The sequence below is a fragment of the Aythya marila genome (genome assembly GCF_965140915.1).
Source record: "Aythya marila genome assembly, chromosome: 2".
Taxonomy (NCBI): Eukaryota; Metazoa; Chordata; class Aves; order Anseriformes; family Anatidae; genus Aythya; species Aythya marila.
The window spans coordinates 66,022,502-66,043,487 of NC_139043.1; the positions used below are offsets into that span (position 1 = coordinate 66,022,502).

Sequence of the window (20,986 nt, forward strand, 5' to 3'; positions counted from 1 at the left end):
TACACAATATTGAACCTTTTTTTTTTTTTTTAATTATTTTTCTTTTACAATCCCTCTAATTTTGGGATTATGTTTCCAATTTCTTATCATTCTTCAGGAAGAACTATTGGTAGGCACTCCCCCAGGGATATCTCCCTGTCCCCTGGAACTCATATTTTCCCATTTTTCCTAACCCTCGCCAGTATGTGCTACAGAATTTTCCCTTCTGCAGTGTACCACACACCAACGTACTGAAAGATGGGGGTGTAACGCCAAGCACTTCCCTGTGCCAGCGTTACCGCACACCTGAGTTTACCAGATTCCCTGGTGTACTTCCAAGCACTTCCCCGTGCAAGGATTACCGTACACCAGATTCCCCTGGTGTAGTGCCAGCACTTCCCCGTGCAAGGGCTTACCATACACCAGATCACCCGACCCCCAAGGCAATACTTAATATTTCTTACCTTGGTCTGTGCACAGAGTTACCGGATCGATTCTTAAAAACCCGGAGTGCCTACCTTCTTCCTTTCCCCACTACTTCACGGATCCTGCCTCTTTAACCAGTCTCGGGCCCTCTGTCAGCTTTCCGCAGAACCGCCACGGTCGGTCGATGCATAGGACCGCTGAAATCAGCGGGGCATGCCTTCCTGCTGCTGCGGCGGTGGGGCTCCCCAGTAGGTGACTGGATCCCGGACGAGCCCCCAAACTGTGAGAAACACTCCGTAGCCAATAACATAGGCTCAGGCGAGGATCTCAGTGAAGTAGTAATTTATTCGCGATTGCAATGGCGGGCGCCCCACAAGCAGGAGAGAGCGCATCTACTAGTTCCAAAACACAGTTTATATACCTTTTGATGGCAGGACCCTCCCCTGTTTCCCCACTGAGTGGGTAATCCAGATTCACAATCTATCTGATGCTTCACAAACAATGCATGGCCTTCAGTCGCCGGCCTGTTAAATTTCAAATTTCTTTTGACATTTTTACTGCTTGAAGTGGTAATGTTTCTTCACTTATCTGACTTGACTTGACACCATGATTTTCACCTAATTGTCCTAAGGAGTCTGATTGTCTGCATTTTACAAGGTCGCCTGCTAAACTTTCTTATCACTGTAAGCATATCTCAGTACCACATTCCCTCCTTCTAAACAATGTAACTCTGCAAAAACAACATTTCTATTCCCACAATTTGACTAGCATAAAGGGAGATGGGGGAGAGGGGGAAAAGAAGGAAAGGTAAAGTAAGGTCAAATAATTAGCTAGTTTCAAACGAAATTCCTTCAGCTAATAAGGGACAATTCCTGGAAAGATTTCTACAGAGATGAGCATAGTGGGCACAAGGCCACTGCAAAGAATACCAAGGCACTTCTAGATGCAACGGAGTCCAGCAATCAAAAGACCACTGCAGAGGAAACTACTGTATGGCAAGTTTCCTCCTGAACTCTAAATACTCTGTTACTGCAGTCTGGCAAAGTTGGGAAACAACATGCATGGAGAAACCCATAGTGGTTTCTAGTGAATTTGGGGAAAGCATAAGTGAAGAGGCAGGAATCTGGAAATAAAACTGAGTTTGCAACACTGGGCTACTCAGTCTTTGCAATGACCTTCTGGAATCGGAAAGTCTCTTTTGAGCCATAGGACTTAATGCAGGACATAACAGCTCAGAGGCCTCAAAGCTGCTGTTTAGGAAGAGTAACGACTTCCAGAACTGGCCCCCTTTTCTGCAAGATCTTACTCATTTCTGCACACTAACCCACCCTTCTATAGTTGGCACTTGCTCGTTTTCAAATGGAGAAGAGAGACCACGTTGTATACACATCTCTGAAGTCTTTCCACAACTAATTGCTTATTTGTCAAAACTGAAAGCTGTCTAGAGGATTTTCTGAGTGAGCTTTTCTTGGATTGAATTTTCAAGTTGTGCCACGATACAGACAAGAAGGAAAAAAGCAGTCCAGAAAGTCAGTAGGTGAAGCATTATATCATCCTTATGATTAAGGAGGTATTGGGGAGGTATTGGGGAGGCAAGGACAATCCCCAGACATGGACTGTATATCTCACGAGAGCATTGGAACTGGCAGCGGGAAAAAGGGTAAATATTTGGACAGATTCTAAATATACATTCGGCGTGGTACATGCTCATGGAGCAATTTGGAAAGAACATGGATTGCTGACCGCTCAGTGAAAACACAAAGTATGCTGAAGAAATTTTAAAATTGTTAGAGGCTGTAAAACAACCAGAAAAAGGTAGCTATCGTGCATTGTCAGGGACACCAAAAGGGGAACACCGATTTTGAAATTGGAAAATCGATTGGCAGAGGCTAAGCAGGCAGCTGAAATAACTGAGGTGAAGGCATTGTCTTTGATACCAGACGGTAAAATCCAAACTATATCCAAATTATACAAAAGAAGACTTAAAATTAATTGAAGATTTGAAAGGTAAAATGAAACCAGATGGATGAGTATATTTAAAAGATAACCACATAGTAATACCCTCTAGTTTGACATGGCCCATAGTTCTTACAGAACACAATAAAACGCATTGGGGAGCTGGCACACTGCATAAGAGCCTGAGTCAGACATTAGTGGGACGATATGATAAAACAAATAACTCAACAATGTAGCATTTGCTTACACAATAACCCCAATACCAAGAATAGAATAAAATTTGGAATAATCGGTAAAGGAAATTATTCGGGGCAACAGTGGCAAATTGATTTTTCAGAACTCCCTAGAAAAGGGGGATATCATTATTACTGGTTCTGACTGACATGTTTTCAGGAAGGCCTGAAGCCTTTCCCTGTCGAACAAACAAAGCAAGAGAAGTGGTTAAAGTCTTGTTAAATGAAATAATACCATGCTTTGGGATTCTAGTAGCAATGTCTTCTGATAGAGTTTCACATTTTTGTGCACAAGTGGTAGAACAGATAAGTAAGATTCTAAAGATAGATTGGCAACTGCATACTCCTTATAGACCACAGGCAAGTGGACAGGTAGAAAAATGAACCATTTAATTAAACAATAAATAGCTAAAATTGGATAAGAAGCTAATTTGTCATGGCCTCAATCCCTCCCTTTAGCATTACTTGGAATTAGAGTTAAACCTAGAATAAAAGGGAATTTGAGTCCCTTCAAAATCTTATATGGAAGGCCATAGCAATTTCTATTTAGTGGAGAGGACCTAACGCAGTTAGGATCAGAATATTTATATGCTTATATAACTGAACTTCAGAAACAATTAAATAAAGTACATAAATTTGTTTTACGGACCAGGGCTAGAGGGTTGGATCAACCAATCCACCCCTTTAAGCTCGGGAATTATATATATATAAAGACTTTTTCAGGACAACCCCTACAGGAAAAATGGAAGGAAAGTGGATGGGACCATACCAAGTATTACTGACAACACACACCGCCATTAAGATTAAGAAGCAAGCAGCTTGGATCCACAATTCAAGGGTGAAGAAGGTCCCGGCGAGGATATAGACCACCACTCCAATTGGACCAACAAAATTATGGTTTTCCAGATCCTAATGATTGCAGGGGTGCGGTTCTCGGATTCGGGGTGGGCAACTTGGGATGAGAACTTACACCTGACCTTAATACAAACAATTTCTCAAGTAACTAATAAGACGAACTGTTGGGTATGCACCCATCTGCCACAGCATGGGAATAAGGGTGTATCGTTAATCGGGATTCCCTTGCCTGCAAACTTATCTTGGACTAATTTGTGGGAAAACACATCTTGGGGTCGAAAATATTAAGAAGTTTTGGAACTAGAAGTGAGTAGCTTCGTGCCGTTAGAATCCTATTATGTATGTGTACAAAGGTGTAACCCGCCTAAGGGTATAGGAAAACAGCATTGTATAAATACGGATACTACTTATGTGGGAAATCAGACATCTTGTAATTGAACAATTGATATTAGTACGACTAGCGGCTGGGCAAATTCAACCAGCTGGACGGTTCCAGAAGGAAAAGGGTGGTATTGGCTATGCAATGATACAGCCCGTAAGGTCTTGCTTGAGAATTGGAAGGGAACTTGCACTCTTGGAGCGGTAGTCCCCAATATGACAGTACATGATGTAGTGCCTCGAGGTTACTTGAGAAATCATATGCGGAGAATCAGACGAAAAATTAACAATCCATTGATAGAGAGACACACCGCTTTTCATAGTTTTGTTTGATGGTTTATCCCATGGTTAGGAGTGAGTGAATTGGAAAAGGCAATAGTTAATATTTCTGCAATTATAGAGAAGTTAGAAAACAAAACTCTGGATGCTATAAAGGCTCAACAAGAAGAGATATCTAGTTTATCACAGGTAGTATTACAAAATCGGATGGCCCTAGACTTGTTACTGGCCGCTCAAGGGGGAGTCTGTACAGTAATAAACACAAGTTGTTGTGTGTATGTAGATCAGAGTGGAAGGATCTCTACCGACCTGGAAGAAATATGGAAGCAGACAAGGATCCTACATGAGATCAGTAAAGATGATCTTTCATGGAGTTTTAGTGAAATATGGAATAAGTTAACCTCCTGGTTGCCCAATTTTCAATGGTTGAAACAAATGTTCATTGCTCTAATCGCATTAGTAGTATTAGGAATATTTGTGTGCATGTTGTTTAGATGCCTGCTTTGTTGTGTTACTGTAAATAATGAAAGTATCTGATGCAAAAGAATTTGCATGGGAAAAGAAAAGGGGGGATTGATTAAGGAGGTATTGGGGAGGTATTGGGGAGGCAAGGACAATCCCCAGACATGGACTGTATATCTCGAAACAAGACACTGGAACTCATGATAAGGAAGCGGCAGACGGACAGAGAAACAAACGTAAGGACTATAAATCTCAAAACTGGACATTGGAATTCATTATAAAGATACAACAAACGGAAGAATTGGCAACAACCAGCTCTCGCAATTAAGAAACATGCCAATTCAGCAGATTCCTGACCAAAGGTGAAAAGTACACTGTGAGGAAGACTCGGGGTCTTCCTCCCAAAGACCCCTGCCCACGTTCCAAAGACCCCTGCCCACAATTCTTGGGAGGCTCTACGCAGGCGCAAGGTGCCAAAAGGCTAATTAGCATGAGAAGCGAGGGAAGGCGGGGATAGGTAATGAATATGTATAGGCGCTTGTAGAATATTGATAGATTGATTGTATAAATTCAAGACTGCTTTCTGCTTTGGGTATGCACGATAGGTGGAGAGATCCCCCGTGCATCCAGCGCTGCAATAAAGAATATACCACTTAAAGGAATTTCGGCTTCGATCTTTGAATCACTTAGCTGGCCTCCATCAAAAGATACAGATTTCAGCCTTCTACATCTTAAGCAAATACACAGGTGGCAAAGACACAGCTGCCTCCTCTTCCCTGAGGGATGAAACATGGAACTTTCTTTCTTACAGCCTTTTATACAGAAAATATTGGTTCAAATTTATTCTGTATTGTTCCATTCCTTCCCACGTTTTTTATCAAATAAGAACTGATATTGGTCCATGGAAAGTCCACTCCACATTTGCCTCTCATATTGCCTTAAACAGATCCCCAATGGGCTAATTATTCTGAACTCCTCTTCATTGAAAAAAAAAAATTATTATCCTGCAATACCACTTATTTTTTGTAAAATATTATTTTTTTTTTTTCTTCAGGTTGCTGCAACTCTGATTCCAAAATTGCTTTCTTTTCACTGCAGTGATAGGATAATCTATCCCCATCTTTATAACAGAGTGCAGAATTTCACACTGAACTAAAAAAATATAAGAAATTATGTGATAATCTTTTTTTTTTTTTTTTTTTTTGAATGTGAACCAATGGAATTTAGAAACTGCTAGTCTAGGCCTTCTGCAATTCATCTGTACATGCCCGAATTGTTTATACATATTTCACATTTCTGAGGCTTTCTTCCCTCCTATACAAACCAGACCAAATGTATGCATGAACCAGGTCATTCTCCAAAATCTGGAGAGTGAGACAGTTGATTCAGAGAAGTGCCAACAAATGGTATGTACATGTACTGGCTGTTTACCTGTGGGTTCTGAGAAAGCACTCTTTCATAAGAAACCATTTTTACTGTTAATCAAACCAGAAGGTTTCATCTTTAAAGGAATTAATGCATTTCATTCCAAACAGCAAAATTGTTTTTCTACCATGGCCACTTCTGTTTCAACAGAACTGCATCAACATCAGACATTACCTGCTGGGAGAGGTTTTTCTCCTCAATTTTGCCCATCTCCTCGATTTTGTATGTGGTATTGTGACAGCGGAACAGATGTAACCTTTAAGTGTGCTATTAACAATATTAATTTGGCTCTGATAGTGGTTTTATGCAATGCTCATAGAGGCAACTGACAGCATGCGTTACTTTAAAGCACTTGGCTGACAGATGAGACTTTGTGGATTCTACTGCAGTTATCACCCTCAGCTTTCCACACACGTGGCTGCAAGGTAAGCAAACACGCACCCAGGTCCCAGTTTACCACCTGGGACCAAACGTGTTTCCAGCAGCCATTTCACATCCCAACCGACAAACTGGAAGAGCAGGGGGCACCTGCAGACCTGGAGGAAAGCAGAGAGCGCGGACATGTCCAGCAGCGCTCCCAGACAGCTGCACCAACCCTCCCTCTCCTATTTTCTATGGGATTTCACCCCATGAGGCACCCTCTCTCCCCATCCACCGCAACGCCCGCCATCTCGCGCCCCCCCTCCGCCCGCCACCTGGGCCTGTAGGGGGAGGGAGGAGCAAGCCACCGGGGCGGGGCGGCCCGGGCTCAGGGCGCAGGGGCGGTGGCAGTGGTAGTCACGTGGGGGGCTCCTACTGGCGGCGGCCCCGCCCCGCCCCAGGTCGGGGAGGCGGTGGCGGCGGCGACGACGACGACGAGCCGGGAGGGAGGGGGTGCGCGCGCGCGCGCGGGGCCGTTGCACCTGGCGCCGTCCTCGGGGCTCAGCGTCGTCAGGACGACGGGGCCTCGCCGCCGCCGCCGCCGCCATGGTGAGTCCGGGGGTGAGGGGGGTGGGCTGCCGCCGTGCCCTGAGGGAGAGGATGGCGGTTAGGGCTTCGAGGGGGGAGCGGGAGGGTTCCTGCGGCGGGTGTGGGGGCCAGACCTTAGGGAGGAAGAAGGGGGCCCCTGAGGTACTGCCGCCTCTCTGCTGCCTCTGTGTAAAGGCTTGGTTGGGCTCCCTGCGCTTCCAGCCCAGGTATTTTGAACCTGAGCAAAACAGAAAACAGCCTTGATAGCTAATTAGAGGTGGAATCAAAAGGGTGGGCGTGCTACTGTGTCATACCGTGTTTTTGGGGTGGAGGGATTTGCCAGGCAGAGGTTTGGGAAATTGCTACTGCTGCTACAAGGGTGAGTAAACAGCAGCGTGGCTGCGGGTGGGGTGGTGTTGGTGAGGTGGTTACGGTGCAACTTAGTGATGTGCCCTACTTTTCAATATTATGCCACCGCACGTCTTGGTGGAGCGTCTGGGATGGGGAGTATCTGAGAAGTAAAGCAACTAGAAATGAATTTATCTCCTGGGCTAACGTTAGGGAAAATGGCAGACTGAAAAACAACAAACTAAATGGCTTTTATGGAGTATATCACAAACATAAGTGAATATTTTCCATTTACTCAGAGGAAGATGAAGAAGGAATTGATTTCACGCACTTAACATGCAGTGTTTAATATATGAAGTGTCAGCATTTCTACAAATCTGAAATGTTGTTGGCTTATTGCTCACTTATTCTGACAGCAGACTGAAATATTTAGTGATCTTAGTTAAAATTAGAGAGAATGTGGGGTTAGCAGATGTGGAAAGTTGAAACGAAAAGTCAAATTTTCACTGAAGCATAGCAACTATTTTTAGGTTAGTGTAGAAAAGTAGTACTAATCTTGGCACGGTGACAATATTGATCTGAATGCCAGCAGAAGGCTATACATCAACAGTACTTCAACTGTTTTGTCAATTAGGAGTCAGAATAACAGCATCAGTTTCATATAAATTATCAACTTGCCTGATAGTCCTAGTAGTATTTTTTCCCGAATCAGACATGCACTTAAAAGGGATATGCTAAGTATGACAAAACCATATGAAACTGTGTAATCGAAGAGTTTTCTCTCCTGGTTCAGACAGCAGCCCGGAGCTAATTTAGACAATAGGCACAACATTCATTTGTATTCTTTCTAATAAACGTTTTGGGAAGGTGATCTGTATACTTCATAAATTTCTCCTTCTTCTTTCATTTATCATTTTAGCACAATACAAAAATGGTTACACTGTTATCTGGACATATGTGGACAAGGTATATTGAGTGACTTGATTGTGATAGGGTTGGAGTCCAGTGTTCTGTCAGCTTTTGCAAAACAGCTTTCCCACTTGAATTTTGTAACATGTGGTGGGATATTTTATTTGTTTGTAAAGCTTCTGTGAAGAAGCAAAGAATAACTTCTGAATGTTGCAGGTCAGACTTGTGTTCTTTAAAATGCAGTATGTCTGAATCCACTGTTACAAAAGATATATATCAGGCATTACAGGAATACAAAGGTGGACTTCAAATTCACAGCATAATGGTTTCTTCTCTGTCAAACCCATGTTTATTTTTCAGGATCAAGAAGTTACTTATATACTTCCTTAAAAGTTTAAACTAGTTATTCTTGAGCTTGAGCATTTTTTTACTGATGGTTTGTTAAAGATAAAACTCTTCTCTCAGACTGATTTTTCCAAAAGTATGCCATGCTATAAATGTCTGAAAATCTGTGCATATAGTGTGTTACTGCAAGACTGCTTGGAACCAAATGGATTATTTCTGTGATGAGATGAACAGTCCCTGTGAATGATGTTGTGGTGAAAGCTGCTGTGGAATCAGTTTCAGTGTTTTTGATCAGTCACAGAGTTAGTTGAATGGTCAAAGGGAAGTACCTTTTTCAGGTGTTTTGAACTTAGAGTTCTGCAAATGCCATCTGAGTCTCTGGTGCTTAAGGAAGGACATGTTGTTTAACCTGCCCAAGAAAAGAAAGCCTGGCATCTGTAAGGTGCATCCTTTTGGCAGCCCCATTGCTGTCCCTTCAATACCCTTCAAATCTCTTTGAGTGATTCCATCTGGGTTATTATCTTTGCTTTGGAGAAACACTGCACTCATGCGAGATGAGGCCTGGAGCTGGAAACATGCCCCTTTCTGGGCCTGCATTCTTAAAACCACGAGCTGTTGCTGTACAGTCCACAAGAGCTTAATGGCAACAGACTGATACCAAACTTTAAAATGTTGGCTACGCTTCAAGGTATATTCTTTTTCTGTCAGTGTTTTCCTCTGCTCTTCTTCAGGCAGAAGGAAATAGGAAGCTCTGTCTTCATTGGTTTGGTTACTTTTCAATTGGTTAACCGGTATATTCTGTAAATTTAAATCAAGGAGCTGAGACATCATCAAGTCTGCATAAATGTGAAACTCTACCAGTATGTCAAGTTTTTTTGTTCCTCAGATGCTAAAATTGAGGTCAGAGCTTCACTGAGCAAAGGCCTTTCTGGATCATTGCTTAATATTATGTAATAGTTATTCAAATATTAAGGGCCAAAATGTCTGAGCATACAGGTAGTTCTGAACATGTCTATACCATACTTCCTAAACAAAAGTATTGAGGATATTTTATTTCCACAGAAATTCAAGGACTGTAAGCTTTGTTAAGTGAATGTCCAGCTTCTTTAAGTCTCAACCTTTTACCTTTCCTGGAGCAGTTTAAAAAAGTATTTTGGAAATGCTACTGTAATGCTATTTCCTTTGAAGTCAGACATAATTGCTGCATGTAATCATGAAGACATAATTTTGTCTCTTGTAACTGAAAGCTTTTATTAATCATACAACACTTATACGGTGTGTGCAGTGGCAACACAGATCTTGTCATATTTGTTTTCTGGTTCATACTTGGGGAAGATTGTTCCAAAGAGCAAACCTCCACTAGGCAAAAATTTCACACTCGGTGGTAAGAAAAACATCGATTCTGACATTGTTTGCAGTGCAGATCAAGCACTGCTTTAAAACAGCTTTGGAGAAGCTTTAGCTTCGTTTCTGTAATGAACTATATCTTCTAATATAATTCTGAAGAGCAGAGTTGTCTTTGGGGAAAGAAACCAGTATTCAAAATTTGTCTCTCAGGTGCTCAGAGGAAGGGATTCAGCTTCAACCATGCAATCAGGACTTAAGCCATAATTTCAGTTACAGTTTTAGCTAGCATAATAGGAAAAAATAATTGACCTTCTGTATATGGGTAGTGTGGTTGGAGAAAGGGCTGCATCAGTCCAACTTAGAATAGCGGAAATTCCTGGAGAAATGGACCTGCAGAAGAATTTCTAGGTTTGCACATTAGGAGAGTTGGTACTGACATCAGTGTGTCTGCAGGCTAGTATACTGGAGACTGGGAATGAAGCTAGTCATACGTGTAGCACTACAATTATATATTGACACAATGATTCAGAGCTGGAATTTTGGAAGGTGTACTCTTAAGGGCTCTGATGAATCTGTGATGTGGATTAAATTTGGATGGCTGAAACAGAATGGCTGTCCATAACCAAATACTGATGCATTCAAGCAAATGGATACCAGCTTTTCTTTGTGATTTTCCAAAAATATATCACAGTCTGAATGTCTAAATGTTTATTATAATATGAATCTGTGAAGGCTGTTTGGAACCAAATAGATTTTTGTCACGAGATGAATTTTAATGAGTAAACAGTCCCTGTGGATGATGTTGAGGAGAACGCTGCCTAAGAATTTATTTCAAGCTTTCTGTTTAGAATGTCAAAGTTATGTGAATGCACCAAGGGAAATTTCTTTCTTGAGTATTTTGAATTTAGGCTTTTGCAAACTGTATTTGAGCCTGTTTGATGCTTGAGAAGGGATTTGTTACGTTCTTGCTCAAGAAAAAAAAGGCACCAATTCTGAAGGATACAGAATGTGAAAGATGCATCCTCTAGGTTTCTGATGGGCTACAGTCAACGAGTGCTTGATCCATTCAACTTTAATTTTCTGCCATAGGTCTGTTGCTCTTGAAACCAGTGGAGTAGATGGTACGGGTTTCCCTGTGTTCCACTTGGACAATCAAATCTACAGATTACTTCAGTTGAAGGCTTTATTCTATTTTTTAAGCAATAATCTATAAATGCTTCATTGTATGCTGTTTTTGTTTGGAAGATCATAACCTTAAAAGAGAAGTTATGGACAAATATATGGACAAATGAACAAAAGGAAATATGTAGTCATTAAAACTTTTTTTGTGTGTGTGTGTGGGCAACCAATAACAAAAAAACACCTAAAAGAAAGTTTACTAATCAGTATATGTCTAAGAGGTAGAACTATGCTTTAGCAGATGAGGATAAAACCTTATCAGGCCCATTTTTTCAGCTGTCTCTTTATATATACTTGAAGAATGTTTAGACATGCAATTAACAACTTTTCCAAAATTTGTTGCTGTTTAAGCACTTTTCTTTCCCTGAGCTGAACTGCTCTCTGGTGACTTTGTAGGAGAGAAGGTGAGTCTCGCTTACAAGGATGGACAGCTCAGCTAATAAGTTTCACTAACTTGTTGGGCCTTAATAACCTGGCTGCCTGCAGTTGAAAAGCCATACTCTGAAGAAAGCTTAATCGGTGTTTTTCAAGTACAGCTGGCAGAAAGTGTCTGCACTTCTGAAAGCTAAAGGGGAAAGGGTGCTGTCAGCTACTTGGCCAACTGCGAATGGGTGGATGGGGCAACCCCAGGCACCCCCAGGTCTGCTTGAAGGGGCAGCTGAGCTGGAGTGGCTGAAGGTGCCACGGTAGAGCTGCATGGCTGCAGAGGTGAGCACTAATGTTTGTGAGTGACCTTCATCTGTCGCCAAGTGAGAGTGCGGCCTTGCAGAGCCAGACTGATGCCTTCCAGTAAAACGTGAATGATGTGCTCTGAATACCAGCGCTGGCAAAACAAGAAAGATGGCTTTTCTGGAAGCAAACCAAACAGCAAAATGGGCAGTGTGGCCAGCTGCCTGGCAGGTTTTATCTTGGACAGAGCTCGCTGTGGGGAGACTTTAAAGACAGTATGGCCTTTATGGGCAGCCCTAGGTCAGTGAGGCATTTTGGAAAGGTGGAGAGATATTCCTGGGTGTGTTTGATCTTTTCTGAAGGTGAGCTGTGATGGTTTATAATACCAACACAAGAGCAAAAGTCTTTCATGTGAGGTGTCAGTGGCTTTTGATTCATCAGTTTGTCACAGTGCTGGAAGAGGAAAGATGCAGTAGATATCTGGCAGTGCTGAGGGAGCTGAAAGCCTGCTGAAGGCAGCTTGCTGGGCTCAGGTTCCAGGGGAAAAGGTGGTTAGCTGCCACGACAGAGCAGCATGGCTGGGATTTCCAAGTGCACAGAGCCAAAGCCTGAGGCAGAGCATAGGAGCATAGGAGCAAGAGCCTGGGTGGCAGACAGCATCTGCATGTTCATATAAAATACTGCCAGTTTGTTGCCACTGTAGATGTGCATGGTCTGAGATGGCATCACCTTTTGAGATTCAGTTTTGTTGTGTTTGATATCCTTTGTTTCAGTCCCGTTAGCAGTGCACATCCATTCTCCTGCTTTTGTTGCCTAGATACGGTTACGTTTTGCTGCTTGCTCAGTGTTAAATGAGTCTGCTCGTCTGCCATTTCCAGTGCATTAATTGCATGTTTCTAGAGGAAGCACCAGTTAGCAGCAATTCCCTAACCATTGAAAAACATTTTGTAGTATAACATGAGGTAATCCTTAATCGTTAGTCAAGGAAGATTTTTGCTTTTCTATTTCATCCTCTATTTTTCTCCTGTAGTTAATGGCATGCTAAAAGTTCTCCATTTGATGACTTCAGTTCTGCTACCCAGAGCAGTTTGAGCACTCTGATCTGCTGGCTTTTCTTCTGTTGTAGCAAGAGGCAATTTCAGCTGCATGGTAAAGGTGAAATGGCTCAGGCAATAGTTGGGCGTTCCCATGGAGGAGCAGAGATGTGCAGCGAGTTGGTGGGTTTTGTGTTGGGTAGCACAAATCTGCACATCAGGGACCTGAGTAAAACCTCAGTTTTAATTTTGACAAGATTTTCCTTTAAAGCATCTTGTTCTTATGATGCCTATTACTGCATAAATAATACTAAATAAATCCTGTTCTTGCCAGTAGAAACCTGAAAGATTCTATGCTTTTTACATATGGCAATACTTACAGCTTAGCTAGGATGTCTGCTGTGTCAACAGCAGGGGAAGGGAAATGAAAGGATTTAATTCTAAACTGCTGTCTCCTTCGGTGACAGTGACCCACCCTTTGGTTTTGTTACTGACTTGGTAAATAACTCAACCCTGCTGACAGTTTGTCTTCTCTTTTCGCTGGTGTCATTTGGGGTCTCAAGATTTCCTCTCTGTCAAACCCACGTTTACTAAAAAATGCTTACTTCAGCACTCTAATGAGCAAAGTTATTAAAAAACATAATCTCAAAAATAACTTGATTTGAAAAGTTAGCAGGTTGAATGTCCTCATCTACTCTGGTATCACTGGAAATGAGATCCATACGTATCTCTGAAATTGAGCCATTATAGCTGAGTTGCTAACAAAGTGGTTACACATGTTAAGAAAATGGTCCTGTTCAATAGAGGACTAAATGATGACTGAAATCGCATCATCTAAAAAAAGTGACTATCAACAAAATGAGTAGTATAACCTTATTTTGATGCTGAACATAATAATAAAATAGAATTTCTAAATGGCTTAGATGAGCATGATAAATCGGGATGAATATTTGTTTCTTCACAGAGGAAAATTAACTTCTTTGAGCATGCTGCAGTTCCTTGTCAATTTGTGTACAAAAACATGTGTGCACAACTCCATCAAAAAATGTGTCTTCACTTCACTAATTCTGTTATAAACAGGAGAGTTAACTGTTAGACCAGAAGAGAATAATATGGTGACAAGCTAGCTGTGATGTATCAGAAAGTTATGTTCTAGGACTAAAGGTAGTCATTATATTTAATAATGTGGAAGAGGAAGCAAAAAGATGAGACACAATGTATATGTATATACTACATTTTATAAAATGAAAAAAGCGATAGTTATGTAAGAAGTTTAGTGAAAGTAAATATCAGGTAATATTTTAAGGAAATCTTCAGCCTTTAGCTTACTGTAACCAGTCTTAGAAAAGTGAAGTGAAGATACTAAAGCAAGAGGTCAGTTAAGGAATGTGAGAAATGGCCCAGAATTGAACTAATAACCAACTAGCTGTGGAAAACAGGCTTTGGTAGAGCACCGTTAGTTTTCCCTTGCATGTTTTATTCTGTTTATTTCCCGAACTCCTGTCAGAATATAGACATTTCCTGTATCTCTTATGCTTACAGGAAATCCAGAGCTGGTTTCAGAGTAATATTCTGTTACATATGTTCAATGTCACCTCTCTTTTTTCATTCTGAACTGATTTTTCTGTTGTATTTCATGTTTTTGTACAATTTGAAACATGCTTTTCTGTGGTTTTATGTACCCTGTCATTAACACAGGCAAACTTGCTATCAAATGTGAAAGTAAAGAAAGAAGAAATATTATTTCTGCATCCACAGTTATTTTGTAACACTGGACAGGTATTTTGAGGGCGTGTTGTTGTCAGCACTGTCTGACTAAAGAAGAGGAAGTCATATTTTTCAAGGTTATTAGAATATTTTCACAACAGTTGATGAACACTTCCTTGACTGGCTTTATTTTTTATTTTTTTAAAATAGAAAATTAGCAAGTCAAGATACAAAAATCAAGCAAAAAAAATAGCACAGTCCTATTACTTCAAATAGGTGATAGATATATGTACCCAGGGTAATTACTTCATTAGTGAATTCTGTGATTAATGGCAGTTTCAGATAATCAGGAAATCCTGAAAAAAGGAATAGATTGTCCAATATATTAACCTTCTCTTTTTGACACCAGTTGCACACAATCAGCCCCCTTATGTTCTGTCTAGAAGACGACAACCTCCGTTATGCCATGTCTGCTGTAGATTTGGCAAAAAAATGAAACTGAAGAGCCTTAAAGGGTTCCCTCTCTTCCGAGGTTCAAATGCAGGATCATTCTAGAGGCTGATCCACTTTTTCAGAGTAAAGAAGTAAAGGTTTTTTCATTTATTTAAATGTTCCATAAGAATATTTTGATATGATAACTATAGCTAGTGTATACACCAGCACATATAACTGAGAGAATCACAGAATGGCTTGGGTTGGAAAGCACTCTAAAGATCATCCAGTTCCAACCCCCTGCCATGGGCAGAGATACCTCCCAGATTGATCGGGGCCTCCTCCAATCTGGTCTGGAACACTTCCAGGGATGGGACATCCACAGCTTCTCTGGGCAACCTATGCCAGTGCCTCACTACCCTTGGAGTGAAGAATTTATTCCTAACATCTTATTTAAGTCTCCCCTCTTCTAGTTTAAAATGAGAACTAAAACCTTTCTATCACTATCTGCCTGAGTAAAAAGTCGCTCTCCATCTTTTTTATAAGCTCCCTGTAAGTACTACTGAGAAGCCACTATAAAGCCTTCCTTGAGTCTTCTCCAGGCTGAACAACCCCAGCTCTCTCAGCCTCTTTTCGTAGCAGAGGAGCTCCAGGCCTCTGAGCAACTTTATGGCCCTCCTCTGGACCCACTCTAACAGCCCCACATCCTTCATGTGCTGGGGGCCCCAGACCTGGATGCAGTGCTCCAGGTGGAGCCTCACAAGGGCAGAGCAGAGGGGCACAATCACTTCCTTCCATATGCTGGCCACCCCTCTGTCAACGCAGCCCAGGATGGCCTTCTGGGCTGTAGGCACTCACTTCCAGGTCATGTCTAGCTTTTCATCTTCCAGAACCCCCAAGTCCTTCTCTGCAAGGCTTCTCTCAATGAGTCCTCATGTCTCTGTCCTCATGTCTGGCATTGCCCCAGCCCAGGTGCAGCACCTCGAACCTGGAATAGTTGAACCTTAGGTTCACATGGGCCCGCTTTTCTAGCTTGTCCAGCTCCCTTTGGATGGAATCCCTTCTTTTTGGGGTATTAACTGCACCACTCAGCTTGGTGTCACCTGCAGACTTGTTGAGGGTACACTTGATCCCACTGTCCATGTCACTAAAAAAACAGCTTTGAATCTGTTTCTTGCCTCATCTGCAGCTTGTTTTGTAGGTATGGTACTTTGTATGGAGGGCAAGTCGCATGCTTCTCATAAGCAGTAGTAAAAGCTGCTTTTTCTTCAGTTTAACCTGGATTTCTAAACGCGAGCATACGGGTCATGTCTACTGTCATTTATTTACCACAGTCTGCAAGTCTAGGTTTGATTTAAATTCTAAAGATACCTTTCATAAACAGAGATAAGTCTTTTTCCCATAAGAGCTGCCAGAAGTATAGATTGGTTGTAGGTTTAGATTTTCACCCTGGCCACAAGAGCAAAATACTTACTAGTCCCCAAAATCTGTGCTATGTTACGTAGTGCTTTAGCTTTTTAATGCAGGAGTTAAGTAGCTGGAAATACCAGTAGTCTTGAGCACACATTTTATCTGTTTGTATTAAATAGTATTGTATTAAATACCTCATGTCTTATGAATTTAACTGCTGTGTCATCTTCATATAGTGAGCATATGTCCATGTTATTGTACATATGGGAGTCTACAGAATAAATAAAAGTAGTATAATAATAGATTTTGCACTGGCAAAGCTATGGCGTACTTCACAGAATCACAGAATTTCTAGGTTGGAAGAGACCTCAAGATCACCTAGTCCAACCTCTGACCTAACACTAACAGTCCTCCACTAAATCATATCCCTAGGCTCTACATCTAAACGTCTTTTAAAGACTTCCAGGGATGGTGACTCAACCACTTCCCTGGGCAGCCTGTTCCAATGCCTCACAACCCTTTCCGTAAAGAAGTTCTTACTAATATCCAACCTAAACCTCCCCTGGTGCAACTTTAGCCTGTTCCCCCTCGTCCTGTCACCAGGCACGTGGGAGAATAGACCAACCCCCACCTCACTACAGCCTCCTTTAAGGTATCTGTAGAGAACAATAAGGTCGCCCCTGAGCCTCCTCTTCTCCAGGCTGAACAAGTCCAGCTCCCTTAGCTGCTCCTTGTAGGACTTGTTCTCCAGGCCCCTCACCAGCTTTATTGCCTTTCTCTGGACTCACTCGAGCACCTCCATGTCCTTCCTGTAGTGAGGGGCCCAAAACTGAACACAGTACTTGAGGTGTGGCCTCACCAGAGCTGAGTACAGGGGGACGATCACCTCCCTAGCCCTGCTGGTCACACTGCTTCTTGTATAAGCCAGGATGCTGTTGGCCTTCTTGGCCACCTGAGCACACTGCTGGCTCATATTCAGCCAACTATCAACCAATACTCCCAGGTCCTTCTCTGCCAGGCAGCTTTCCAACCACTCATCTCCCAGCCCGTAGCGGTGCTTGGGGTTGTTGGGCCCAAGGTGCAGGACCCAGCACTTGGCCTTGTTGAACTTCATACAGTTGGCCTCAGCCCATCGGTCCAGCCTATCCAGATTCTCCTGCAGAGCCTTCCTACCCTTGAGTAGGTCAATACACACCTAACTTGGTGTCGTCTGCAAACTTACTGAGGGTGCACTCGATCCGCTCATCTAGATTACTGATCAAGATATTAAAGAGAACTGGCCCTAGTACTGAGCCCTGGGGGACTCTACTAGTGACCGGCCTCAAACTGGATTTAACTCCATTCACCATGACTCTTTGGACCTGGCTACCCAGCCAGTTTCTAACTCAATGAAGCGTACTCCAGTCCAAGCCAAAAGCAGCCAGTTTCTTGAGGAGAATGTTGTGGGAAATGGTGTCAAAAGCCTTACTGAAGTCAAGGTAGCCTTGACTTCAATACCATCCACAAGACCAATACCATCCACAGCCTTTCCCTCATCCACCCAGCATGTCACTTCGTCATAAAAGGAGATCAGGTTTATCAAGTAGGACCTGCCTTTCATAAACCCATGCTGACTGGGCCTGATCGCCTGCTTGCCCTGTAAGTGCCACGTGATGACACTTAAGATAATCTGCTCCATGAGCTTCCCTGGCACTGAGGTCAAACTGACAGGCCTATAGTTTCCCGGGTCTGCCCTCCGGCCCTTCTTGTAGATGGGCGTCATGTTTGCTAGCCGCCAGTTGACTGGGACCTCCCCCGATAGCCAGGACTGCTGATAAATGATGATAAGCAGCTTGGCCAGCTCCTCTGCCAGTTCTCTCAGTATCCTCGGGTGGGTCCCATCTGGCCCCATCGACTTGTGCACATCCAAGTGCCGTAGCAGGTCGCCAACCATTTCCTCGTGGATAGTGAGGGCCACATTCTGCTCCCCATCCCCTTCCACCAGTTCAGGGTACTGGGTATCCAGAGAACAACTGGTCTTGCTTCTAAAGACTGAGGCAAAGAAGGCATTAAGCACCTCCGCCTTTTCCTCATCTTTTGTAACAAGATTTCCCCCCGCATCCAGTAAAGGCTGGAGATTCTCCTTAGTCCTCCATTTTGCATTGATGTATTTGTAAAAAGATTTTTTATTGTCTTTAACGGCAAAAGCTAGTAACAGTCTGCAAATTAGCTTTTTATAATTTTTTTTATGCATATCAATGGAAAGTATGTTCTAGATGGATATTAAAACTTCCGAGGAAGCTTCTGCAACTGCAGAATGATTATGTTGAATGATTAAGGATTTTTAGTGGTCTGTGATACTAAATGTTCAGATATTGGACCAGAATTAATGAGATGTAAGTTCTTCTGTCTGTTTTACCACAGACTGCTTATGGAGGTAACTTCTGTTTTTGTGGCTTATATTTGTCTGTAATGCACAAGTATATCGCCCTCACCTCCAACAACTTGGTGATCTTAAGCTCTGTGAGGATGGCATGCCTCCTTTTTCTGAATGAGTGCTCCAATAAGAGCATGAAGGCTGAAAATAGGAGTAATGACTATTGGTGTAAAGTAAAACCAGTGCTAACCTGTACCTGTGTTCAGCCACATGGAACTGCTTAAAACCAAGCACGTATCTTTTCTTTTCAGGGGGAAGTAGAGTTGTCCTATTGAAGCACATATGCATATATGCTGTAAACTTTGAAACTCTACAGCCATTGGTCTGTTAATAATTGTGTTGCTCCAGTTGCAGGAAAAGGAAGCCTGATTAATCTTGCTGGTCCTGTTGAAAGTTTACGGTTTTACTGTTCGTAGATGTGTATACTGTTTGTTGCCCAGAGGTCGGAGGTGCAAAAAGTGGCTTGTGCTGCAATACAAAACTGAGAAACGGTGGTGTGCAGTTAGACCTGACATCAGCCTAGAACATACTGGGAGAGAAAAAAAGGTTCTTACGGCAGCTAGAAGGGAATTCCAATTTTCTAATCTTACAGTATTTGGGGGGAGATATTTTAGAATTCCCAGGCATGTACTTTTTGCTGACTTCCCTTTTTTATGGACAGAGTTATGCTTGCATTTGGCTTTTTCGATGTACCTTTTTCAGAATACCTGTTATTGAGCTTTCCTTTTTTTAACCAAGGAGCACATCTGATAGTTACCAAGTATGTGATATGTGTTGATGGAATTGAATCTCTTGTTGGGAGATATGTTGGTAATAAGATGGCCTAGGTGAGACACATTTCCTGTTTTTCTTGTAGCATTTCTTGAGGTGCTTCTCTTGCTTTCAGACCACTGCCATATGTGGCAGTAAATTCTTTAAATCATTAGATTATTGCAGTTTCATGTACCTGGGCCATGGAATTTACAATGTACACTGTAATAGGACATTTTTAGAACTGTGCAACCAGTGCATATTTGTATGTGTCTTGCTGTTGCTAGAACTTTTACTGCTACCAAGAATACTTCCTGGGGTGTGTTTCTTAGTGTTTATTTAATGATTACAAAATGGTTCCACATGCTTTGTGTGGCTAAATCACAGCACTAGGAAAGACTCAAGTGTATGAGTGGGTGTGGCTGCATTGTGCATATTAAAATAATTTATAGGGATACCAAATAGCATGTTGAAAACATGGTGCTAATGGTAATTTAAGAGTTAAACACCTAAGCAGAAGGTTAAAAGGGTCTCTAAAAGCTGTTTTTCTTTTGTTGGTCTTTTTAAATGATTTTTTTCCTTCTGTTTCCAGGTTTTCTCAAATAATGATGAAGGCCTTATTAACAAAAAATTACCCAAAGAACTTCTGTTAAGGTAATTCGCGATAACGTGTTAAGGAATAAAAATCTGAGGATAATGCATTGCTTATGTGGCTTATAGACTACAAATTAATTCTTAAACTATTAAGATTACTATTAATTCTTAAATATCTTGAAATAAATAGTAACATGACTGTTTTAAATCTTTGAATTCTTTAACCTGTTTTGTTTTGATTGGTCTTGATTTGTTTTAGTGTTCAAATTACACTATACTGTAGATAATGTAGTTTAGTAGTGATCTTTTTCGTGCATAAAGAAAAAGTGAAATAAAATGTCCAAATAGCTGTAGTATATGTAGTTAACTCTTTTCCACATTGCACAATGTTTTATCTGTCTGTAGAGTGTAAGATCCATCTCTTATGTATTTCCCTACAATAAATACTCAAATTCTTTTTCTTATGAAATTTGTTATAACAAATATAAATACAACTTCAGAGCTTTCCAAAAATCACTGTGGCGAAAAGCACAGACTGTCACCTTTTACTGTTGGTCTGTGTTATATATGGTAGAACCAACAGGAAGTTTTTACTTACTGGAATCGTTCGGCATTTCGTCAAACCTGTGTGAGTAGAACACCTTCACAGGAGTTAGTTACAACATCAGCATCAGTAAGTTTAGCCTATGTTTGAGACACTGGTGGAATTCTTCACATGCTTGTGTTGAAAGTTGATTTCAAGCAAAATGTCAATTCCAGAATGTGGAGGTACTGCTCAATTGGATGTAACCGCTTCATAGGGGAAACTGAATCGGCCCAGTGACTTCTTCTCCAGCTGCCTATAGTTTTCATTGCAGTCCACTCTTTGTGTAAAAAGAAATGTCCATGTATAATTGTGCAATTAT

At 41.7% G+C, this 20,986-nt stretch overlaps 1 protein-coding gene across 3 annotated transcripts in view; it reads left to right on the forward strand.

Annotated features, from left to right (window-relative positions):
- The first annotated feature begins 6,842 nt into the window (after positions 1–6,842).
- FBXL2 (F-box and leucine rich repeat protein 2) overlaps positions 6,843–20,986 on the forward strand; it is a 56,876-nt gene continuing 42,732 nt past the window's right edge. The window contains exons 1-2 of one of the 3 annotated variants that reach the window (XM_082754968.1): positions 6,843–6,962; positions 20,080–20,141. In XM_082754968.1, the coding sequence (XP_082611094.1) occupies positions 6,960–6,962; positions 20,080–20,141 (65 nt within the window). In that variant the 5' untranslated portion in view covers positions 6,843–6,959. The remainder of the gene's footprint in view (positions 6,963–20,079; positions 20,142–20,986) is intronic. The other 2 variants (XM_082754970.1, XM_082754969.1) reach the window with 2 other exon arrangements.